At 38.0% G+C, this 26415-nt stretch overlaps 1 protein-coding gene across 2 annotated transcripts in view; it reads left to right on the top strand.

Annotated features, from left to right (window-relative positions):
* Window positions 1-20129, top strand: part of ssbp4 (single stranded DNA binding protein 4) — a 258011-nt gene extending 237882 nt beyond the window's left edge. The window contains exons 9-17 of one of the 2 annotated variants that reach the window (XM_057841125.1): window positions 1595-1659; window positions 4803-4848; window positions 4931-4966; window positions 5106-5160; window positions 13110-13180; window positions 13261-13339; window positions 13435-13463; window positions 13879-13980; window positions 18106-20129. In XM_057841125.1, coding sequence (XP_057697108.1) covers window positions 1595-1659; window positions 4803-4848; window positions 4931-4966; window positions 5106-5160; window positions 13110-13180; window positions 13261-13339; window positions 13435-13463; window positions 13879-13980; window positions 18106-18186 — 564 coding nt within the window. In that variant the 3' untranslated portion in view covers window positions 18187-20129. Of the gene's footprint in view, window positions 1-1594; window positions 1660-4802; window positions 4849-4930; window positions 4967-5105; window positions 5161-13109; window positions 13181-13260; window positions 13340-13434; window positions 13464-13878; window positions 13981-17952 lie in introns of both variants that reach the window. The other variant, XM_057841126.1, reaches the window with a different exon arrangement.
* The last annotated feature ends 6286 nt before the right edge of the window (window positions 20130-26415 follow it).

The raw sequence follows: 26415 nt of genomic DNA, 5'->3' as shown, positions 1-26415 counted from the left end.
CCTTAGTAACGAGTTTGTCTCTTTATCGAATTGGCAAGTTAAAGTTTAATGTCCCGTGAGCCAGACCTGCTTCCAATATGGCTGCGTTGTTGTCAAATCTCACGTGATCCCCCATTCTATGACGTTAACGCTCGAGCCTAATAGCGCACGTACTTCAGAGCCGGTGTTTTCACACACAAACCGGAACAGCGCGTGCGGCAAACACACACACGCAAAACAGATACAGAGGGATATGATGGCAGAGCATTCAGAGGAAAATTTGTCCTTTACGAGGTGGAGATATAAACACTATTTCAAGTTGGTCGAAATTAAAGGAAAGAACGTGCATGTAAAGTGTAATTTATGTCCTGGGGCAAAGCTTTTGTCGACATCTGTGGTAAGCCCTTCAAATCTGTTTATTTTTATTACACTTCAAATGTAGGCTAAATCTGTTGCTGGCTGGTGAGGTGCAATAAATATTACAAGGTTCTATAATACAACTACCTGTCTGTTTTTCTCTATTCAACTGACTCGAATGCTGCTCAGAAAATTTCAAATTCTTTGACATACAACAACTTCTTTTTAAAGTAACGGAAATAGGTACTTTCCCTGGTAACTAGTGACTTTTACTATAGAGTAGTTCAGTTACTAACTCAGTTACTTTTTGGAAGAAGTAGTGAGTAACTATAATTACTTTTTTAAAGTAACGTGCCCAACACTGCTGATGGGATACGCATGATAAAAGTGTTGTCTGTTCTTATAAAAACAAAGATGCACTTCTAAAGACACTGCATGCTTATCGTTGACTATTGGCTATTTATGTTTCCGATTTGCATAGCGAGAGCAAATTCACTCTCTGCGGAGCAGACTACTTTTCATTGCCAACTTGACAACTTTTTAATGTGAGCTGGGCTCCTCGCTGGAGTCTGCCCACTTTACCCCCACTCCCTTCCCCGCCTGCCGACTTCCACCTTGGGAGGAATATCACACACTTGCCAACACATTTACCAAAAGTTGTGCCAACATGACACACTTTCCTTTTTACTCTCTTGGCTGTTGCTGTTTTGTCCCGTGTCCTTTTAAATGACAATGACTGGACAGCTGCTTGATTGCACAGCAGCCCCACAACACACAGGCACATACAGACGCACTCTGTGACCCCCTCCCGCCTGCACTGGGGGCCCCATTTACGACGATGCCACCCTTGGCACAGAGCGCACGGGCAGCTGGTGTGGCATCTGCTCGACAAGTGTAATCGTCTGCTGAACAAAACTCTTCCTCGGAGTGGAGCCTCACTCACTACACACAAACACGCACATATCCGTAGCAAGGTAGTAAACATAAAGTGTAGGACCTCTAAAGTCCTCAATTCTGAATTTCATTAGCCAACATTTTCGGATAAAACACTCCAAATTGACTTGAAACTAGTCAAAAACTCAATTGTTGCAATATACGAAGCATCACTGCATCGAGATACACTACCAGGTTTTGTTGCACGCTCTATTCCAAGTAACTGTATTTTGTTTAAATCTACCAAAAGTACTGTATTTAACTGATGAAGTATTTACCTCTAAGCTTTATTGACAGTGCATCTTTTCATGTTATCTTACTGCAGAATTATGGTGGAGGGATGAGACCTCCTCCAAACTCAATGGGGCCAGGGATGCCCGGCATGAACATGTTAGTAGCCTGCTTTGAACACCTTACACAAAATATACAATCTATATGGCGGAAAACAGACAATACTGAAAAAAGCAGTTTCTGCTCTTGCACCCCTCTTTAAAATAAACTGCTGTATTTTAAGCCAAAAAAACTGTTGTGTTTGACAGAACAATAAGTCTATATGCTTCCATAGCAGATTCATGGCGCATTAAGCCCCCGAACTATTTTTAATTTGTCCGTTTTACCCTGAAAACCCCCGTTTACAGACGTCGCACAACCGCTTTTGTTGCAACCCAGCCTTAAAACTAAGGTAATTAAATATATTTATTATTCAAAATGTCAATTTTAGCTTAGAATCATTAACTGATGTCTAATATTTCGTTTAAAAAAAAAAAAAAAAAGACGACTTTAAAGAATTATTCACTCGCATATTTTAAACTTTTAAACAGATTACGTCACACTGAAAAAAATGGTGTCTGTAAAAAAGTCACGGATATCTACCTCATAACTATCGCTTTATTGTATTTTTTTGTTACAGTCGCATTTTCCCCAATATTTTAGATGATAAATAATCGATCCAAACAGAGAAAATTTGAAAAAAAAAACAAAAAACGTTTAAAAGGGTAAATATATGAAAATATACATCTCAACCAGTCCTTGATGTCTGCAATTTCTGCATCGCGACCCTTGTTATATTATCATGTTTCACCCATAAAATCCGACTGTGGCCATTCACAGCTGTGTCTTGACACTCAGTGATACATGCTACATGGAGTTTTTGGATCGAAAAGAGGTAAGTATGCGCTAATATCTCATTAAAATCGTGGCGTCTTTAATTCTGCTCTCGCATTCTCTCACACCCAGTATGGGTTTTGCTGTTTAATTTTTTTTTTTTTTAAATGTCCTCCTGTTCAAAAGTTTTCTCCCTCAGAAAATTGAGATTTTAAGCTTCCCAATGATGTATCACACATGCATATTGGGGGTCTCAGAGCGGAACATATGAGCGGAATAGATGGCGTTTTTTTCCACCATATATATATATGGCGCAATTTTCTATATTTTTTGGAGTAAGAAAAATTTTGAACAGGAGGGCGTTTTAAAAAATAAAATAATAATTTTTAAACAGCAAAACCCTATCTGGAGGTGAGAGCATGCGAGAGCAGAATTACAGACGCCTTGACTTTAGCGAGATATTATCGCGTACTTACCTTTTTCCGATCCAAAAACTCCATGCAGAAGTATCACCGAGTGTCAAGACGCAGCTGTGAATGGCCACAGCTGGATTTTTGGGGGATTTTATGTGTGAAACATGGTAATATAGCATTTTTTCTTTGTTTGGATAGATTATTTATCATCTAACATATCGGAGAAATGCCACAGTAACAAAAGAAACACAACTAACCAATAGTTACGAGGTCGATATCCGTGACTTTTTTACAGACGCCATTTTTTTCCATTGTGACGTCATTTGTTTTAAAGTTTTAATATGCGAGTGAATAATTTTTTTAAATGAAATATTAGACATCAATTAATGATTCTAAGCTAAAAATGACAGACATTTTGAATAATCAATAAATATAATTACCATTGTTTTATGGCTGGGTTGAAACAAAAGCGGTTGCGTGACGTCTGTAAACGGGGTTTCCAGGGTAAAACGGAAAAATTAAAAATATTTCAGGGGCTTAATGCGCCATGTCATTGCTGTCTAACCGCTCGAAGTGTACAGACGCACATTCTGAGCTACTGAAAGCACGCTCCTATCTTAACTGATAAGCGCTCAGGGCCGGGACCAGCCTGAAAAATACGACTCCAGTATGACTCGGAAAACTCTGAAACCTGAGGATCTGGATGAAGTCAAATCCTCCATCCAGAAAATAGTGGCCTCTCTTGCCTCTCTGACCAACCTGGAGGCTTCTCTGACTAACCTGATTCAAAGCCAGAATCGGGAAGTCATGAAAGAATTACAGCTGATGCGCGCTGAAAACGAGAAGCTCAAGCAAGTGGTTGAGGAGAAGGAGGCTCGCATCAAAAGGCTGGAAATTCTGGCTGATGATCTCGACCAAGGAGGCCGCTAGCCCACCTGTGGCTCCACAGGAAATTGCCAAGCTGCAAGAATTTGGAATAAAGGTGGACCCGCAAGACATCCGTCACTGCTTTCTGCTCCCAACTGGGGGGAGAGGACTGACGACGGTGGTCGTGAAGTTGGCAGACCACAAGAGCAAGGTTGCCCTGCTTGACCAGCGCCACCGCCTGAAAGGAACGAAGATTTTTCTGAATGACAACTTGACTCGCCGAAATGCCCATATAGCGAGAAAAGCACGTCAGCTCAAAAAAGAGGGGAAAATTGCCAGCACCTGGGTCTCTGATTCCAAAATCCTTGTCAAGTCGCAAGACATGAAGATAAGAGTCGTGAGAAGCCTGGAAGAGCTGACCTCATTCGAAAATTAATGATGACACCTGTTACCACCTTTTGGATGACCAGATTGATGAGTACCATGATGACCCAACTGATAATCTTGATCCTGACCTCCACGCAACCACTGCGTAAATCCGACAAAGACAGTGTACAAAAGAATCAGAACTGATCAAAACATTGAAAACATGAAAAAAGATCTCTAAACTCAAGACTGGAATGATGTTTACAATGCAAACCCACGAGACAAAGAATGCAAAGCAAACCTTGGATGACCAAGACGCTTGTAATTCCATGACAATCAATGACTTTTGAATGATATGTGAAAAAAAAAAAAAAAAAAACTGATAATAACTGGACTGTAACACAAACATGCTTGACTGTGCGTCCCGGGCTGTTGGGGGACGGGTATCGATAAGCATTTGCTTTTTCCCGTCTTTCCTTTGTCTGTCATCGTCTTTCTTTCGGGCAAATTCCACACTCTGAAACTGTCAATGATTATGATGATGATGACAATGACAATAAATTCATTCATTCAGTCATTCATTCATTCATGAATCTGCTATGGCAGCATATAGACATATTGTTCTATCAAACACAACAGTTGTTTTGGCTTAAAATACAGCAGTTTCTTTTGATGCTCTTTCAGTCTTGTCTGTGTTTTCCGCTATATACAGTATATAAATGTGCCAAGTGTGTGTAATTATAGTGAGCGTGTATTAAAATAATGACTTATTTTGTCCTTCAGGGGTCCTGGCGGAAGAGGTCCATGGCCTAACCCCAACAACAACTCGGTGAGTGACTATTCCTCCTCACGTTTTAGTCTGCGCTGACATCTGAACATGTTTGACATGGCAGTTTGTCGTCTCCCCACAGATAGCTTATTCGTCTTCATCTCCGGGCAACTACGTGGTGAGTATCCCGCCACCACTTGTGTGTGGGAGGGAGGCCATAAAGTGATCCGTCACTTCTGCTGGGACGTGTAAGCGGAGGCATGTTGACACCGCTGAACGCTCACGTTACTCTCCTCTTTTCTTGTTTCGTCCTTCAGGGGCCCCCAGGGGGAGGAGGCCCACCAGGAACTCCCATCATGCCAAGTCCTGGAGGTGATGTATAGACCTGTTTCCTCGCAGTTTCAGATTTCACTGATGTAATACTAACAGTACAGCTCAGTGAAGCTCATTCGACTGTTAATAACTGTAAAAAAATAGATTTGGATTATCTACAGTGTAGGCCAAAAATTTGGACACACCTCATTTGTGCGTTTTCTTTATTTTCATGACTATTTACAATGTAAATTCTCACTGAAGGTAATAAAACTATGATTGAACACGTTTGGAAATATGTACTTAGCAAAAAAAGGTGAAATAAATAAAAATGTGTGTAATCTTCTAGTCTGTTTAAAGTAATCACGCTTTGTTCTAATTACTTTTTTGCAAACTCTTGCCATTCTCTTGATGCGCTTCAAGAGGGAGTCACCTAAAATGTTTTTTTTTTTTGCCTTTTCATGGTTGATTAGTGGAATTTATTGCTTTATCAATGGGGTTGGGACCCTTATTTGTGTTGCATTGAATGAGGTGTGTCCAAACTTTTAGTCTGTACTGTATATAAAAAGGTAATAATTAGTATACAGTAATCCCTCATTTTTCGCAGTTAATGGGGACCAGAACCTGCTGCGATAAATAAAAAACCGCGAAGTAGCGCCCCCCCGCCCCCTTTTTCTTTCTTTCTTTCTTTCTTTATTTATTTATTTGTTTGTTTGTTTGTTTGTGTGTGTGTGTGTGTGTGTGTGTGTGTGTGTGTGTGTGTGTGTGTGTGTGTGTGTGTGTGTGTGTGTGTGTGTGTGTGTGTGTGTGTGTGTGTTTAATGTATTTATTCAGAATTAGTAATGGAAAGAGATACATACAAGGCATGTTTCTTCACTTTTTTTTTCCCAAAGTAAATTAAAAAACTATATATATATATATATATATATATATTAGGCCTGTCAAACGATTAAAAATTTTAATCGAGTTAATTACAGCTTAAAAATTAATTAATCGCAATTAATCACAATTCAAACCATCTATAAAATATGCCACATTTTTCTGTAAATTATTGTTGGAATGGAAAGATAAGACACAAGATGGATATATGCATTCAACATACGGTACATAAGGACTGTATTTGTTTATTATAACAATAAATCAACAAGATGGCATTAACATTATTAACATTCTGTTAAAGCGATCCATGGATAGAAAGACTTGTAGTTCTTAAAAGATGAATTAAGTACAATTTATAGAAATTTTATATTAAAACCCCTCTTAATGTTTTCGTTTTAATAAAATTTGTAAAATTTTCAATCAAAAAATAAACTAGTAGCCCGCCATTGTTGATGCCAATAATTACTTACACAATGGTCATGGGTGCTGAAGCCTATAAAATTAGTTGCACCCAAGCGCCAGCAGAGGGTGACAAAACTCCGAAAAACACAACAAGAACACATTTCACTGTGCTGTCATTTTAATCTGTTTGAGCGGGGCATGTGCGTTAATTGCGTCAAATATTTTAACGTGATTAATTTAAAAAATTAATTACCGCCCGTTAACGCGATAATTTTGACAGCCCTAATTTTTGCAAAAAGAATTAAGGAAATAAAAACTTTTACTCTGTAAATATTTTTAGAGCAAACTACACGTTTTAGAATATGAATTTATGGCTATGGTATGAGATTCAATCTTACAATATAAAATGTTTGGAAATTGGAAATAAAAATAAAAGGATTTCAAATTAAATCCGTATAGCTGCCATATTTGTGTTTTGGAAATGACCGGTCTCGTGTCATTTGTAAGGATAAGCCCAAAAAAAAATCTTACCTGTGGAAGAGAGTGTCTTTATTATTTATTACATGCCTCCATTGTACTGCGTTGCCCAGGAAACCTTCTATCCAAAACGTTGGTACTCGTTGAGGAAGACATATTTTCCAATGATAGTGTACAAGACTACACATCATACACACACTTTAATCTCTACAAAATTTTGCACCTCCCACTCACCATTGGCCCTCAGTACTGACAACAAAGGCCAATTCATGCACTTTGTGCTTGTTACATTCAAATACCACCCCCTATCGCCGCCTTTTACTCAAAACTTTCCTTTGGCAATGTCAGCTCAAGGTCACCTCATCCTCGTGAGCGGGGACAGAGTGCTGATGATAAGTTGCTGGTCGGTCTCAGTGATGGCACGGTTTGTTTCAAGTAGATTGGCATGATGAAAAGAAAAATACAGTCAAGTTGCCAGAAAAAAGGAAAGAAAGAGGTGAATCTATGAATAAGAGGTACAGTATTAGGAGAAAAATGTGAAATTGTAATATTGCATGAAAAAGCTAACCTGATACATAAGTGGTTTACAAAAAAGTAGTCATAGCCATTAATAGGGATGGGAATTGATAGGATTTTCACTATTCCGATTCCATTATCGATATTGCTTAACGATTCGATTCTTTATCGATTCTCTTATCGGTTCTAATTTGGGGGAAAAGAAGAACAAACCTTTTGATTGGCATCGAGTTTGTTTAATCAGAAGTCACAACCTTACAAACTCACAACGAGATCAAAAGTGGCCCAAAGCCTCAATGTTAACTGTGGCAATAAGTGGCAAATACACAAGAATGTGTAACATTTTACTGAAACATTTATCTAATAGAAATAAAAAATATTGGTATATATTGGCAGATAGGTTGTTGTTCTGCATTTGGCAATATGTGTTAAAGCAGGGGTCCCCAAACTTTTTCCTGTGAGGGCCACATAACTTTTCCCTTCTCTGATGAGGGGCCGGGGTCAGTTTGTAACAGAAAAAGTGTGACGATTGCAGAAGTGCATAAATGTAAAAAATTATTGTTTTTCAGAAAGCCACAATCAAATAACCCTTTCTGGATTCTTCACAGAATGAAAGTAAATAAAATTTAAAAAATAATATAATATAATAATAATAATAATTAATAATAAAAACACTATTAATTAAATAGATAATAACCAAATAACCCTCTCTGAATTCTTCAAGGAAAAGGCCAGGAAATAAATAACACGATTGTGAAAAAAAAAAAAATTCAAAATGGCCGGACCAAATGTGGAGGCGGGCCGTATTTGGGCCGCGGGCCGCAGTTTGGGGACTGCTGGGTTAACGTGTATTATTTACCATTACATTGAAATGCAGGCCTTTTAGTTTTTGTGGCGCTTACACGCTCAAGTGGGGGCGCCCTTGCGCTTCCTCACGTGAAGAAGAGCGCGCTTACACCCGAAGAAGAAATGCCGCATCCAAGCGAGTGAGCGAGTTAGTGAGAGAGAGAAACACTTCTACGAGCCTACGTTCTTTGTTAATGTTAATATCTACAGAGGCAACGCCTGTATGTATCATCTTTTGTGTTGTGGTTGTTGTGTTTCCACTCGCGATCGGACACTTAAATCCAGTTGTGTAGTGGTTTGAATGATGTGCTAATGCCAGCGAACGAATGCTAACCATTTGTTATTACTGTTATTAGCAGCTAATCATCGCTGATTTACGTTGATGCAAACCTGTTTGTTATTGGGGACGAAATTGATTTGTTTCATTTCTATTCTTAGTTTCACTCTTCAAGTGATGGTTGAATAAAGTCAGGAAATTATACCAACGTCTTCTGCATCGTCATTTGGGAGTTTAGCTAGCTGTATAGCCAGGACTGAGCCTTAGCCTCTCTGTGAGGACAGCGCAGTCGTATTCCCTCCCGATGCAGTTATCTCCACCTTGCAATGACTGCAAGTCGCTTTGTTGTAATTTTTCCTCGTGAAGTGAAGACACACTTTCGAGCGTTTGAACCTACGTGCTGTCATTGTTATGTTTATGGCTGCAATGCTCGTGCTTACCCGTCGTGACCTTTCATTTTCACACTCTTTCCTGGTGAAGTGTAGTCAAACTTTGGAGCGAGTGGTTCTTGGCGCCATGCTAGTTTGATGCGTTTGGACAACAACACACGTCACGACGCAATACGCGTCTTTAGGAATCGTTAAAGGGATCGTTAAGGCTTTTTCATTGTGATGTCGAGGCCTCGAAACACTCGGAACCGGTTCCGAATTGGAATCGGATTTCGATTCCCATCCCTAGCCATTAAACAAGTTCAAAATGAACCAAGACCTCCCAGCTTGCTCTATAAAAATACTACCAGAGACATGGAAAGCACAACCGTGCACGCAGTCTACTGGCTAACTCGGACCTACAGGCAACAATAAGTCTGCAAATAATTATGTAATTTATTTGACAAAAAATAAAAAATACGGGCTCCGAGGATCGACACATATTCATCCCTACAATATACCTCACAAATTACATTGTGCTTCATCCAAAAATGACGAAAGAGTAGTAATTTTATGGCCTACAATTGACTTTGCGACAATCCAATCAAATTAGTCGAGACGCGAAACATCAATCAACACCGTCATCTTGATATGCCATTTTATTAAATAGAATGGTTTTCATTCAAATGTCGAAGTTTAAGCAACAAATTGTCAAAAATGTCAAAATTGCTTTGTATTTTATAGTGCTTTAGGTCTAACATAAATAATTGTTATGTATGTGTACTTATCGTATTAAATTGATTGTAAGGCCCTTGAATTGGATTGTGGCAGACTTTGTAATATCAGAAATATCTTTGTGCAAAGAATCCCAACGTCTCGTATCATCGTGAAACGGACGATCTGAACGCCTATAGCCATAATTTTATAGGAAAATAACAATAATGGTGTTCGCTCATTCTAGTACGCAGTAACTCATATTGTTTTGAAAAGTAGTAGTATTTTAATGAGAAAAGAGCTTTGACTTAATGAGAAAATGTAAGTTACAAAATAATCTATTTATATTTCTTCCCTTTTATCTATAGTTTTATTTTTTGTTTATTTTTTAGCATGTTAACTATATTGTTGGAAAATGAGTGGGACAGTAGCTAGCGATTATTTAAGTACCGGTAATCGATTCATCCATCAACTAGTTAGTTTGAATAATCGAGTAATCGGATTACGAACATTTACATTATAATGTTGCAGAATAAATTTTAGGGGATGTAAAACAAAGACAGAGCATTAAATGCAAATGCAAAATAAAATTCCCGAGTGTTTCTTCAAACTATGCAGGATTGCGCGTCATTTCACAAGAGCAATAAATGCATTTGAAAATAAATTAAAATGCCTGAGCTTTGGCTCAAACGGTATTTAAAAAATTTATAAATAAATGAGGCTTTAAGTACAACAAAAGAACAATTGGCTAACTTGCAGAACAAAAGTCCGCTAACTTAAATGCTATGAAATGCTAACGCTTTTTGTTTTTAAAGATGCTCTTAATAAATCATTCAAACACATATCCCCCCCCCCCCAAAAAAAAACTGCTAAACATACCTATACATTAAATTTCGAATGCATCAAAAACATATTAGCTCAAACAAAAACTTACCTTATATTGGTCTTAACAAGGAGCAGCTGGATTCAGCCTTGTTAAATGAGTTATATCATGCACCCTGTTGCCACTAGAGGGCATTGTCCCACTCAAATCAATGAAAACTAAATGCAAACACTTTCAAAACAAACCATTTCAACGCCACTCTAATTAAACGAATCTTCGAAGCAGCAAAATATGATCCGAAGCTTTTTTTTCTCATCGAATTACTCGAGTTAATCGATTAATAGTTGCAGCACTTAAAATTTTACATTTTCAATTTCATCAGAATTTTTTGTTCTCTTTGAAGTTACGGTTTATTGTCATACAATTTGGGCTTTATTCGCATAGTTTTTTTTGTTGTTGTTTTTTTTGCATTTGCAGTATATGTCTAACACTACTTCTAACTTTTACACTGGATAAAAAAGGAATCATAATTATTGATGTGTGTATAAATATGCATTAGAATTTTCAATAATACCCTCCTATATTCCAGTGCGGCTTATCTATGAACAAATGGCGTTTTTGTGTCAAATTTGGTGGGTGGCGGCTTATAGTCTGGTGCGCCCGATAGTCCGAAAATTACGATATACATAATATGTTCACATGTAAAATCTTTCAGCGTTTCTGTTGTGCTCAAGCTGTTTACTGTCAGTATGTTCTTACTGAGGAAGTGACACCAGAGACGATAACAAAGTAACGACTGTAAAATTTAAAAATAATAATGCTTTGCTTCCCTCTGCGGGCAGTTTTAGCCCACTCAGCTTGTGTAAAAACTTGGTATTCACACAAAAGAAGTTGGAGATTGTTGTCAAATGTCAACTAATGCCCGTGGTATATATATATATATATATATAAAAAAAATAATAATTCATGGAAGTGTACAGTTAGTTTTAAACAATCATAGAAATATATGTTTGGGTGCCATTTTCCGCTAGCTTAAATGCTATAAAATTCTAACGTTTTTGTTTTTTAAAATGCTCTTAACAAATCGTTCAAACACATATTCCCACAAATAAACTGCTAAATACACCTATGAATTAAATCATGAATGCATTAAAAAAAAACGTATTAGCTCAAACAAAAACTTACCTCATGTTGGTCTTAACAGGGAGCAGCTGGATTCAGCCTTCTTAAATGAGTTATTTATAATACTCCCTGTTGCCACTATAGGGCAGTGTCTCACCCAAATCAATTAAAACTAAATGCAAACACCTTCAAAACAAAACCATTACAACGCCATTCTGATTAAGCGAATCCTCGACGCAGCAAAATTTGATTCGAAGCTTTTTTTCTAATCGAATTACTCGATTTATTCAACTAATGGTTCAAGGACGTAGGTTTGCATAGGGACGGTAGGAACAAAACACTAGCAACTTTTTAGGATGCTCACATTGTCCCCACCAACTTCCACCACTTCCCATATGTTTTAATTGTTGCAATTGACCCCACCATTACAAAGTGAATTATATTCATTATGTCCAGACTTACATGTACTTCTTTTCACTTGCTGAATGTGCCGGTGCATGTTTTTCCTCCTAAACGCACATTTGATTGGCTAATGATTTGGACCCCCCCACCCCACACACACACACACCAACACATTAGATATTAAAGATATTAGAAGTTTTTTTTTTCCCAGCCAGCAGCAGCCACTGTAAGAAAGTGGGGAACACACCACTAATTTTGCTACTGAAAGTCTGACCTGTATCAGAATTAGCATAACATTAAACTGTGTGAACTTTAGGTCGCTGCTTAAAGAGTCTTATGTGTTTTTTTTACTGTTAACGTTAATTAAACTGTGAGAAATGTAATGAACCGAGTTTTGCCCCTTTCTCTCCAATCTTACTTTTAATTTTATTAATGTGGTGTTAAAGCAACCAACAGGAGCTTTTTTTTTTTTTTTTTTTTAGTTTGGTTGTGCTTGTGGACAAAAGCAGTAGTTTACCTGGAAAACGGCTCAATTTTTATTTTTATTTTTTATTTTTTTGTTATTTCCTGACAAAGAAGATTTTCAGTTATATTTAATTTCTTTATTTAGGCAATGTTGAGTGGTATTAAGACAAATGTTTATTTTTTTGCATTCATGGATAGTTAAGGGATGATTAACAAGTTTCAATTCAGTTCAAATAATGCAAGTTAAATTTGCTCATAAAATCCGAAAAAAAATTCTGGAAGTTTTCAAAATGCTTCTTTAGTAATTTTTTAAAACAAAGGTTTGAATGGAATGGTGTAGGCTGAACCAATGCACATAAAAGTTAGTAAAAGTCAATACAGATTTATTTTGCATTGATCATTAAGAATGTCCCGTCCCCAGCAAAAAGTGTACATAGGCTACAGGTTATTTATGCCATATCGTCCCTACCAATTTTGAGACCAAACCTATGCCCTTGTAATGGTTGCAGTACTTCAAATTAGACATTTTCGTCATTAGAACATCCAAATTTTAATTCGACTTTTTTGTTCTCTGGGAAGTTATGGTTTATTGTCATAGAATTGGAATTTATTCGCATAGTTTGAGTTATTTTTTGCACTTTACACTGGATAAAAAAAGGAATAAAAAATAAATATGCATTGGAATTTTCAATAACACCCTCCTGTTTTTCCTTTGTAGATTCAACAAACTCGAGTGAAAACATCTACACAATGATGAACCCCATCGGCCCTGGTGGAAACAGACCTAACGTAAGGAAGAAAGAAAAAAAAATCTCTCAAACAAAAACAACTTTTCTTGTTAGTGACTTTTATTTTCTCTTTCTGTGCAGTTCCCGATGGGACCGGGGCCCGATGGGCCCATGGGTGGAATGGGCGCCATGGAACAGCATCATATGAACGGCTCGCTAGGTGAGCATTGAATTTAACTAAAAGTCAGACAGCGCCTTCCAGAGGCCGGTTGAGGAAGTGGAATTCAAACTATTTCTTTTTTGGTCTGATCACAGGCTCTGGTGACATGGACGGGTTGCCAAAGGTGAGATAAAATGCAGTTATTGAGTGTATTAAAGCTTGCATGACAGATTTTTATTTAGTCATTACGAATGTGATGAAATTTGATGTTGACTAGTCACTAATTACATTATACATGTAAATCAGATTGATAAAAATATTGGACATTTTCAACCAATTCACTCATTCACTGCCATTGACGGAAATAGACGTCCGATCCATTTTGACTAGAGGGGTGGCAGCGATCGATCATTCCAGTCAAAATGGATCGGACGTCTATCGCCGTCACGGCAACTAGTGATTTAAGTTGTCAGGCTCATTTCCTCAAGCCAGAAACGCGTGATTAGCGACTAGTCAATTGGTTTGTACAGACGCCTGTGTGTTTGAAATAATAAGCATGCCAATACATTTGCTGACTGTGTTGTGCGGTTGTGTGCTAGAATTCTCCCAACAACATGGCAGGCATGAACAATCCCCCTGGCACTCCGCGGGACGACGGCGAGATGGCAGGCAACTTTTTAAACCCATTCCAAAGTGAAAGTGTGAGTAGCATTGCATATTTAAATGCCTCCACAAAGGCTGGGACGTAGCGTTTCAATGTGCGGAAATTTGCGGTCATTTTTGTTCTAAACATAGGAAAGACAACAACTAAAATTTAGAATGATGACCCCCATTTATTTCGATTTGTGCGCATATGTTTACGTACCCTGGTGAAATGTGGTAAACATTAGCTAAATGAGCACGTTCTCAGTATGTTTTTTGTTAGCTAATTTTCCTAGTTTAATATGCGAAATGTTAAAAGTACAAACTAAATACAGTGGTACCTCGACATACGATCTCTTCAGCACGCGATCTGTTTGCATCCGACGTAAAATTTGACTCCCCGTTTGTTTCTACATCCGACGACATGCTCGAAATATGACAAGTTATGACAGCGCCGCAGTTTCTTTGTTTTCCCGGACACAAAGGTGATTTTCTTATGAGAGAAATCAACACAGGTTCCAAGAACGTTAGTGCAGGTGGTGAAAAAAGGAAAAAGGTGACGCTTACCATTGAAATGAAGATGGAAATGATAGAAAAATATGACTTTAGTGTACGCATCCGTGAACTGGCTCGACAATACGGCCGTTGAATGTCGATCTCGACACTCCTCCTCCGACCTCCGTTCACCAGTCTTTATAAGTTAAGGTGCCAATTGTAACATCGCCAAAGAAATCGCCAGCTTCGTCAGGTTTCTAATTTATTCCATCAACTTGTGCAACACAACAAGCCAACTGTCTGCCACAGCTGAACATGAAAATTGAAAGTTAAAAGTTCTCTCTCACTCCGTCATGTCAGCCACACGGTGCATTCAGGAACACCACGCATTCACCACATTAGAGCCCGATTCGTTAGATTATTACATTTATTATTATTACTACTATTATTATATTATTATTACTATTTTTATTCGTAATGTATTTGTTTTGCTCAGTGTAATTGCTATTTGCAATAGTACCAGCAGTATTTATTAAGGATGTAATAAAGGTTTTCAGGCTGTGGAACGAATTACTAAAATTATCATGTATTCTTATGGGAAAATTCTGGTCAACATACGACCATTTCGACTTACAAACAAGGTCCTGGAACGAATTAACTTCTTATAAGTTAAGGTTACAATTATTATTGTGGTAACATTGCCTAGGAAATCGACAGCTTCGTCAGGTTTTTAATCATTTATTTCAGAACTTGTGCAACACAACACGCCTACTGTCCGCTGTAGCTGATGCTAACAACAACAGAACATTAAAAGAGAAAGTAAAATCTCTACCGCCCCTTTCTCACTCGGTCACATCAGCCACGCGTTCAGGTACAGCACGCAAAAACACATCCTCCACATTACAACCGATTCATTACATTATTTCAAGAATTATTATTATTATAATATTATTATTCCAATTTTTATTTATGATTTATTTGTTTTGCTATGTGTAATTGCCATTTGTAATAGTACCAGCAGTATTTATGAAGGATTTAGTGTAGGTTTTTGGGCTTTGGAACGGATTAATGGAATTATAATGTTTTCTTATGGGAAAACAAGGTCCCGGAACGAATTACCGTAATTTTTGGACTATTAGACGCACCTGACTATAAGCCGCTACCCACCAAATTTGACACCAAAAAAAAAAAACTGCATTTGTTTATAGATAAGCCGCACTGGACTATAAGCCACAGCCGTCCTCACTGTATTATGGGATATTTACACCAAAAGATATTAACCGGTAACAATTTATTTGACAGCGGCATCATGAGACTCTCATAAGACCAAATGAACCACCATGCCCATCACTGCTCCTTTGAAGGAGACAGTCAACCTCTGATGCCACCTGCTGCCAACACTGTTGTCGTCCCAACATGCCTCCTAGCATGCAATGCAGCGCTACAGATGTTAGTAACAATCCAAATACCGTATTGACCCGAATATAAGACGGTGTTTTTTGCATTGAAATAAGACTGAAAAGGTGGGAGTCGTCTTATATTCGGGGTCTAGACATTATGCCCATTCATGACGCTAGATGGCGCCAGATATCATTGAAGCAAATGCTGATCTTGAGGAGTAATGTTCTGTCATGACAGATCTCAGCTACTCTCAACTTTAACCAATTTGCATTATTTGATTGCAATGTTTTTCCTTATTCAGATTTGTTTCAAGACTACAGTTACAGTTAGACCTCACTTTGATGATTAATGCAGTTATTGCAATTTTGTTGTTTTAACACAATAGACTGGTTTATTTACATTTCAAAAACTAGAAGCCATTCATTTACGAATGTGATTGCACTTTAGTTTACATATTTAAATGTTTAGATATTAAGATTTGAATGAGGCAAAATAACATACTTTTTCTCTCAAATATATTGTTATAATCATTTGTTTCAGATGTACTGTAATTATTTTCTGTATAAAAACTAATTTGTTGTTAAAGTCTTTTTTTCTAACTTGAGTCTTGAAAAAGAGTCGTCTTATAATCAGGGCCGTCTTATATTCGGGCCAATACGGTACATGTTCTGTGCTAATTGTTTCTTCAGTTACTGTTCCGGTTGTTTCATTCATTGCTAGTTTTAGTATTTGGTAACACTTTATTTGACAATGGCGCCATAAGACTGTCAAAAGACCATCATAATTACGTCATGACACTGACATGAGCATTAATAAATGCTTATGACAGATATCATTTCGTGTCATACAGCAAATTATATCACTTTTGAATGGATGTAAAAGATCCGAGCTGCACATAAATGGAGTGACATAATTTGCAGGATGACACATAATGACACATAATCTGTCATTTGCATTCATTAATGCCCATAATAGCGTCATGTCATAATTATGACTGTCTTATGGCAGTGTTATGACGCCGCTGTCAAATAAAGTGTTACCTATTAACTTATCGCCAAATTAGAACTACCTTAAAATCATTTTCGGTTACTAACATTGGCACTCGCCTCTGGAATGCTATTGACCCTGCACTGACCAGCATAGGGTCACTAGCTGCCTTTAAAAGGAAATACAACGACAGTATTCTGAGTCGCTACAATGATTGACCTTCAATAATATAAAACAATTGCCACACACACAGACACAACATAGTGTTCCCACAAAAAAAAAAAAAAAAAGCTGCTCATGTACCTCAATCTATAATGCCTACTCTACCATGTTTTGATTGTGCGTCCTTGGTTGAAGGGAACGGTACTTGATAAGCATATGCTTCTCCCGTCAGCCCTTGTCTTTTCTTTGTTGTTGTTTTTTTTTCTTTTCTTCGGGTTAATCAAATCACAAAGCCATCTTGTAACTGTCAATGATACCGATGATGATGACAATAAAGAAAGAAAGAAAGAAAGAAATAAATAAATAAATAAATAAATAAATAAATAAAACCAATAAATCAACAAATAAGCCGCACTGGACTATTCAAAATGTAGGAAAAAAGTAGTGGCTTATATTCCGAAAACTACGGTAACTTCGTATGTAGAGGTACCACTGTATATGAAATAATGATTCCTATTACATATTTATATATATGTATATCCATCATCCAGTACGAAATACTTTTTACATTCCATTCAAAATGAGCTGCATCAATCCAATGCGTTAAGACTGTAGTCAATGCTTTCTTTGTTCTTTTCTCTTTACAACAACTCGGCATGAAAAAGCAAACACGCATGAAAAAAAGGCAACACAATGCGTGTGCATGCAAAACATTATCGTAGAAAAAAAATGGATGATGCATCTCAATCTGTCACTGCCACCTTCCATCCCTTAACATTCCTCTGCGTTGTGCTCTTCTTCTCCTCCTCCTTTTTGTACTTGGCTCTGCTTGCCGCTGGGTTACTCACATGATAATACGACATGACATGCTGCTATAAATGGGGGCTGCATTTAGTCCAGTGTTGCTTGACTAAGATGAAGAAGAGTATGGGCTTATCTTCTCTCTCCCTTTCCCTCTCTCTCTCTCTCTTTTTCTCTTTTTACAGTATTCACCCAACATGACGATGAGTGTGTGATTCTTTTTTGGTTTTTTCTTTTATTTTACTTTTGTCATCTCCCTTTTATCCTCTCCGACGGTGCGTCTTGCATTGCCCTCCTCGTTCCCTTTTCCTCCGGCATCCGTGTGGATCGGCGCGCAGCCCCTCGGGATGCCCATGGACAGCAGGACCCCTCTGAAGGGCCCCCATCCCAACGTCTGTAAAATGGGTGTAAGAACATGAGACTTTCTACCATTTCCCATCCTGACCCTCCTCGTCTCGAGCCTTGGAGAACCCCCCGAACCCCAACAAAGCATCCCCCTCAAGTCCAATCAACCAGTCGTGAAGCTCAACAATTAAATAATGAGCATAGGCCGAAACTATGAGCAACATGTTTTGAATTTTGTTTCTCTGCAAATGCTACGTTTAAGGCCTGCTGGGAAATTTGAAATATTTTGCAATTTGTTTCATGTTTGTTGTTATTTTTATGATATCGATTAACAGTATATATACTTACACAATGAAATGGATTGGCCATGCAAAACCTGCTAGAACAGCTGAACGGTGATAGGTATGTGCTGGTTTCAAGAGAGTGTGCACACTTGTCCAAACGTAAACAAGACAGACAAAAATTTAAGTTGTGCAGTTTACGGAGCCCCAGACATGACATGATCAGGAACAAAATTAGCTTGTGTGCATGCTCAAATCTTACATGCACACTAGCTACTGCTACTACTTCATGTGAACGAGTTTGCACTTCGTATTTATTTAATGTGCATCAGTGTTGTTTCTCTTAAAGTGCGTACGACATGAGAAAAAAAAGTCTTAAATAGCATTATTATGTGAATTAGAATCTTATTTTGAGACGATTCAACTATATACAACAATTTAGAAAAGCGCAGATGACGAGAAATTAGTCTTTTAATCTGCCATTTAGCCACACCTACCATTGTAAGGCTCTAGCGTCCCCAACAGGTGGATGAATGGGCTGATCGGTTTTACTATTCAACCCATTGAGAGGGGAATTATTCAGAACGAGCAAAACGCGACGAAGAGAGCCGCAAAATGTCATTTTTTTCAGTATCTCTACTCCAATATTTTTACAAGATATTCTTTTTATCCAAGTATTTTCCCCAATAGCTAAATAAATGGCATGGTCATGACAAGTAAGTCTTGTGCTGAATGGAATATGAAATAATAAAAGTGCATTTATTCAGGACGACATGGCAAAATTACTCCATAATGGTCAAAACTGTCGACTTCACCTTTACTGTCGCACCTCCCGAACGATATTTTATGCCACCTAAATCGGGTTTATGTCATTTCCCTTCCCCGGCTTCGGAGATTGTAAACAAACCAAGAGACGTGACAGCTGGCCGACATGCTAACCCGAACCGAGTGATGTTTCAAAGTCTTCAAAGCGGAAAATCACACATAACTAGCCCGGATCATTTCACATGACGACTGGGTTGTCGATTGTCTTCGCCGATCGGCAACCCGCCCGGCGGCGAACAAGTTAGAGCTCGTTTTTCACCTGCTGAGGGCAGAGGGCTCGTTTGCGGGGAAGCAGCTGGACAATGACCGCCGGACAAACCGGCCGAAGTCGGAGGAGCATGTAGCTGCCAAATAGTTAACACGAATATGGCAAAATAATGCTTTACTACACGGCGAAGTCGTAAACAGCGAGGGACTCATAGGAGGGCGGCTGCAGTTGTTATGCAGCTAACGTGACAATACAGTGCCCTCCATAATTATTGGCACCCCTGAAAAAGATGTGTTTTTTAGCTTCTAATAATTTTTTTAAATTCAAATAATATGGGACCTTAATTGAAAAAAAGAGAAAAATCCAACCTTCAATACAAGTGCATTCATTAAGTGGGGAAAAAAATCCCACATAAAGAAAAAATTATTTGACATCAAATAATGTGTGTCACAATTATTAGCACCCCTGGTGTTAATACTTTGTACAACCCGCTTTTGCCAACAAAACAAGGTCTGGGGAATTAGATGGCCATGGGAGGAGCTTGATTTTGTGTCTGGTGAACCATATCTGTGTAGATTTGGCCATATGTTTAGGGTCATTGTCTTGCTGAAAGACCCAGTGACGACCCATCTTCAGCTTTCGGGCAGAGCGCAACAGATTTTGATTTAAAATGTCCTGGTATTTCAAAGCATTCATGATGCCATGCACCCTAACAAGGTTCCCAGGGGCTTTGGAAGCGAAACAGCATCACTGACCCACCCCCAGACTTCACAGTGGGTATGAGGTGCTTTTCAGCATGCGCATCTTTCGTGGCACGCCAGACCCACTTAGAGTGTCTGTTGCCAAAAAGCTCAATCTTGGTCTCACACAAAAATACACACGGTCCTAGGCTTCAACTGGGACCATGTGCTTTGGTCAGCTCAGACCAAGATTGAGCTTTTGGGCAACAAACACTCTACATGGGTCTGGCGTGCCACGAAAGATGCGCATGCTGAAAAGCACCTCATACCCACTGTGAAGCATTGAGGTGGGTCAGTGATGCTGTGGGGCTGTTTCGCTTCCAAAGGCCCTGGGAACCTTGTTAGGGTGCATGGCATCATGAATCCTTTTGAATCCTTTTGAATTTTTCAGGGGTGTCAATAATTATGGAGGGCACTGTATGTGTGTGAGGAGAGGTTTTTACATGCCCATCCATGATCAAACGTAAGTAGTCCTTTATTTAAAGAGAGTTTGTAGGGTTTACTTTGTAATCGCTGTATTCGCGGCTATTTTTAACACAAAGTTGCAATTTCTGATCGGTTGGAAAATTTGACAGAATACTGGGCACATGAAGAGGACAATAAGGGTAACACATCAAACGCACTTTCTTTGTGTTCTTTCGGACAAAGATAGACAGAGAAGACATGAGTAATTTTTATTTTAGGCTGGGGATGAGCTATAAAGACATATTGAAAAGCCTGGCAATGCAAGGAGTCATTATTTGAGATAAAATAATGGAAGCTGGTGTGTTTGCAGGTCAGGTGGCGTAGTTTGTGAGTCTGTAAAGATGCGCTCAAAACGGTTACCCTCGTGTCCCGTACGGTGCTAAATCTACTTCATGAGCTCGCTGTAACGATTTCGTGCACATGAAATAAATACGTAGTGCGCACTTAGTACAAACTCACTCACACGAGCCATGAATTCATGCAAACAAAGTAGCAGCTCGTGCACACGGACAAGTTGAGCGTGCACTCAATTTTGTTTTCAAGTCATAGTCTGGAGCTCCGTACAAGTTCACATTATTTCTCTCATTTTTTCAGTGAATTGAACAAGGTGTTTGTAGACATTTCTTTAAATTTTTATCCCCTGTATGCCAAGGTACATCCCGATTTCTTGCAACTACGTAGCAACTCCAACTTGAAGCAGTGTTCCGTTGCACTTTTCTAGTTTGATGTCATCAATTTCCTATTATTCAGTTTCATTTAACACAGCAAAAATCAGTAAAAGTCGAGTCTTTTCAGACATGCCACGAACAGATTTGAGCAGATGTGTAAATAATTAACCTGGATATTTCTTGATTTATTCTTTGATATTTACAATTGTGCCTGTTAAATCCCTAAAATGTGTTTTTTTTTTACCCCCCTCCGGATCTGTTTTCAAAGGCTCCAATCTGATTTCTTGTCCATTTCAGGCTTAATGTATTTTTGGGGGGGTACTGGACGTAAATTGTGGTAATTTTGTCTATCGGTATTAAGTCGTATTTGGGTCACACTACGAAGGAAAATTGTGTTGTAAGAAGAAGTGAGTCGTTTTAATAAGGGGAGCAAAGTTGAAATAGTATGAGAAGAAACTATAAATGTTTGGACTCAAATTTAAAAAAAAAAAAAAAGAGAGAGAATTAACTCATTACAACATAGTAATTACGTTGTATTATTACAAAAATAAACTGGATGATTGTTATGATCAAATGGCTTTTTCCATTAAGCTAATATATCATCATTTTTGCCATTTTTAAAAAACAAAACCTTTATTATTATAATCATGATATTGTTTTTAAATGCAACGTCATTATCATAGGATTGCAATAAATAATATCAATGAGAATAAAAAGTTGTTTTAATATGACTTTTTTCGTGGTGAAAATTTTTTTTTTAAATTTTATTTTTAACTGAATAGTTCCTTGGGGTGGGGGGTTGCAACTAACATTTCATCAGTTTGAAAAATACATTTATTTACCATATTTTTTGGACTATAAGTCACAGTTTTGTTCATAATTTGGCCCAGGGTGCGATTTATATTTTTGAGAGATTTATGTGTGAAATTATGAAAACATTATCACATCATGTTATTTTCACTTTGAACCGCAGGAGGGCGCTCAAGGCCTGTGTTTCAACTTTGGCAGGACTTGTAATAACAATGTTGTCAGTTCATTGTTTAGACGTCATGTAACATTAGCATACCCAACACTTTTTCATCTTGTTGTTCTGTATTCTATTTTTGTTTTATATTGGTTTTCAAGATGGCATGTCTGTTCTTGCTGTTGGATTTTATCAAATAAATTTACCCCAAAAATGCGACTTATACTCCGTTGCAACTTATACAGTACATGTTTTTTGTGCGACTTATAGTCCGAAAAATACGGCACTTAAGATTTCTTTTTTCTAAAAAAAAAATTGTGGCCCTAATGCATCTTAATACGAATGACTTCGAGGTTAACTTATCCAGACTACCAAATGATGTTGGCTTTTTCTGTATTCTTTTTATCAGATTGTTTTGATGTATTCACTTTGAAGACCTATCCACAGAATTTATTTAACATGATTCTTCCTGTGCATTTTACCTTATTTTAAAGGGATAAATATGATATTATAATTGAATGTGCTGGGTGGATATCTCCAAAATTTGGCTCCTAGAGGTGGTCACACTCCCGCCGGTCAACATAGTGACACCCTTCCTCCCTAATTTCCCACCAGTACCATCCCTGTTACTTTTCAATTTTTGTTTTTGTAAATACTGTACAATGCATTTTGATATCATGGACATGTTTTGATATGTCAGTCACTACCGATGAGTACAGCTGAGAGTAAATTATTAATGAAACTGTCCATGTTTTTCCATAGAGGAAAAAGGACTATTTGGCGTGTGGCTAAATGTCCATTTTGGAGGAGTTCTAGGACACAGATGTGACAAGGAGTAATCATTAAAACCCGAACTCATGTTGCAGTTTTTAATATGAAGGATTTTAGTTTCAAGCCGTTTAAAACACTTGACAGCAGTTTGTGTTTAAATTATGGGGTTAAAAAGAAAAACTGTCCTTTGCCATGGAATCCTGTATAGACACTCTCAGTCCTCTGTGTATATGGATCATCTCTGTACTTCTATTGTGATGTATAATACTGTACCATTAGGAGTAAGATCTGCTGGTCATGTTGAGTGGGGGAGGGGGACAGGGGGACATGATGGATTCTCCTGCAGTGTTCAATATGAAGCAGTCTGTCTCCTGGTTTGCTTTGTATTTCATGCTAGGATAGTTGGGAATCTTGTCTTAGGGACGTAGACGTCTTGTGTAGGTAATAAAGATGTTCTTTGTATGTTTCTTTATATTGTAAAGTTTCTTTGGACTGAAAGGAGGAAAAACAGAGCATTTGCTTATCAGAAAGAAGAAACAATGCATCAAAAATAAATGTCATTTGATTTTTTATTTTATTGTTTGAATCTCTTCTGCAAAATGTAACACTGGAACACAGTTTGTTTTTTAATAACAATGAGTCATTAATTAAGTAGCCAAAAAAAATTCAATTATTATTGATAACCCTGACTATGCACGTTGAAGACCCAATCCAAGATGTGATAAATATATATACATCATTACATTTACATGATTATATTCTTAGTTCTTACTAGTTATATTCAGGGGTGAAAGTGGGCCAGAACAGTCAGGTACGCAGTTCCGGTATAAGATTCAGGGTCGGAACGCAGTTCCGGTATAAGATTCAGGGCCAGAATGCTGTTCTGGTATAAGATTCAGGGCCGGAATGCTGTTCCAGTACACGGTGCTTTGATTCCGAAAATATGACAGCAACTGTCAAAACGCTATGTTTAAAAAATAAAATAAAATGATCATGCTAAGGTGCCACACATGCATTTCATCTCCAAGAACAAAACGATCTACCAACATCAGATTTACATACACAAGTGTTAACAACAAGCATAATGAAGTGCTTGTGTATAGCGTAATCCGTTTCCACCAATATTTATTATTTTATTCCACAGACGGCATGGAGGTTCCTGCAGCTGCTGCAGTTATCAGAGTCTGACGATGATGAGTCACGTCAGTGTGCGAATGCACACAGCAAAGCAAAACGCCTGGACTCATTTACTGTTCAATTGGGTGACATGCTGACATGTGATCAGCAGAGGTACATAGCTCTGATTGGTTCAAATGTGCATGTTTTGTGGAACAGCAAAAAACAAAGGTTGTTGAATTGATGCGACAAAAAAAGGGCAAAACATAAAATGGATCAAATTTTTAAGAACAACGAAAGAGTTGAGGAGGCTTATTTATCATATCTAGTTTTATTTGCTCTGATGGGGAGGTTCAGAACATCTTAGCTGTCAATGTGCACTTTCGACTTATATTTGTTCATTTATGTTGGGGCTACTTTTTCATTTCCTTATGATTTGAAAAAGTCATTGTTTGCACAATCTTCAAAATATATTCCATTTCACTCTGCATAATATAAGTCATTTGTACTTATTTATCTGAATGTATGTTACTTACATCTTTATTATTAAAAAAAAAAAAAAAAAAAAGGAAATGTTTACATTAACTTCAATTTTAATATACAATCTATCTTCTTAAGTACAGTGCCTTGCAAAAGTATTTGGCCCCCTTGAATCTTGCAACCTTTCGCCACATTTCAGGCTTCAAACATGAAGATATAAAATTTTAATTTTTTGTCAAGAATCAACAACAAGTGGGACACAATCGTGAAGTGGAACAAAATTTATTGGATAATTTAAACTTTTTTAACAAATAAAAAACTGAAAAGTGGGGCGTACAATATTATTCGGCCCCCTTGCGTTAATACTTTGTAGCGCCACCTTTTGCTCCAATTACAGCTGCAAGTCGCTTGGGGTATGTTTTTATCAGTTTTGCACATCGAGAGACTGACATTCTTGCCCATTCTTCCTTGCAAAACAGCTCGAGCTCAGTGAGGTTGGATGGAGAGTGTTTGTGAACAGCAGTCTTCAGCTCTTTCAACAGATTCTCGATTGGATTTAGGTCTGGACTTTGACTTGGCCATTCTAACACCTGGATACGTTTATTTTTGAACCATTCCATTGTAGATTTGGCTTTATGTTTTGGATCATTGTCCTGTTGGAAGATAAATCTCCGTCCCAGTCTCAGGTCTTGTGCAGATACCAACAGGTTTTCTTCCAGAATGTTCCTGTACTTGGCTGCATCCATCTTCCTGTCAATTTTAACCATCTTCCCTGTCCCTGCTGAAGAAAAGCAGGCCCAAACCATGATGCTGCCACCACCATGTTTGACAGTGGGGATGGTGTGTTCAGAGTGATGAGCTGTGTTGCTTTTACGCCAAACATATCGTTTTGCATTGTGGCCAAAAAGTTCAATTTTGGTTTCATCTGACCAGAGCACCTTCTTCCACATGTTTGGTGTGTCTCCCAGGTGGCTTGTGGCAAACTTTAAACAGACTTTTTATGGATATCTTTGAGAAATGGCTTTCTTCTTGCCACTCTTCCATAAAGGCCAGATTTGTGCAGTGTATGACTGATTGTTGTCCTATGGACAGACTCTCCCACCTCAGCTGTAGATTTCTGCAGTTCATCCAGAGTGATCATGGGCCTCTTGGCTGCATCTCTGATCAGTTTTCTCCTTGTTTGAGAAGAAAGTTTGGAAGGACGGCCGGGTCTTGGTAGATTTGCAGTGGTCTGATGCTCCTTCCATTTCAATATGATGGCTTGCAGAGTGCTCCTTGAGATGTTTAAAGCTTGGGAAATCTTTTTGTATCCAAATCCGGCTTTAAACTTCTCCACAACAGTATCTCGGACCTGCCTGGTGTGTTCCTTGGTTTTCATAATGCTCTCTGCACTTTAAACAGAACCCTGAGACTATCACAGAGCAGGTGCATTTATACGGAGACTTAATTACACAAAGGTGGATTCTATTTATCATCATCGGTCATTTAGGACAACATTGGATCATTCAGAGATCCTCACTGAACTTCTGGAGTGAGTTTGCTGCACTGAAAGTAAAGGGGCTGAATAATATTGCACGCCCCACTTTTCAGTTTTTTATTTGTTAAAAAAGTTTAAATTATCCAATAAATGTTGTTCCACTTCACGATTGTGTCCCACTTGTTGTTGATTCTTGACAAAAAAATTAAATTTTATATCTTATTGTTTGAAGCCTGAAATGTGGCGAAACGTTGCAAGATTCAAGGGGGCCGAATACTTTTGCAAGGCACTGTAGTTAAAATTGAGAT

This window comes from Corythoichthys intestinalis, chromosome 7, assembly GCF_030265065.1.
Source record: "Corythoichthys intestinalis isolate RoL2023-P3 chromosome 7, ASM3026506v1, whole genome shotgun sequence".
Classification (NCBI taxonomy): domain Eukaryota; kingdom Metazoa; phylum Chordata; class Actinopteri; order Syngnathiformes; family Syngnathidae; genus Corythoichthys; species Corythoichthys intestinalis.
The sequence above is the reverse complement of the archived record's forward strand: the minus strand, read 5'-3'. Positions and strand labels throughout refer to the sequence as shown.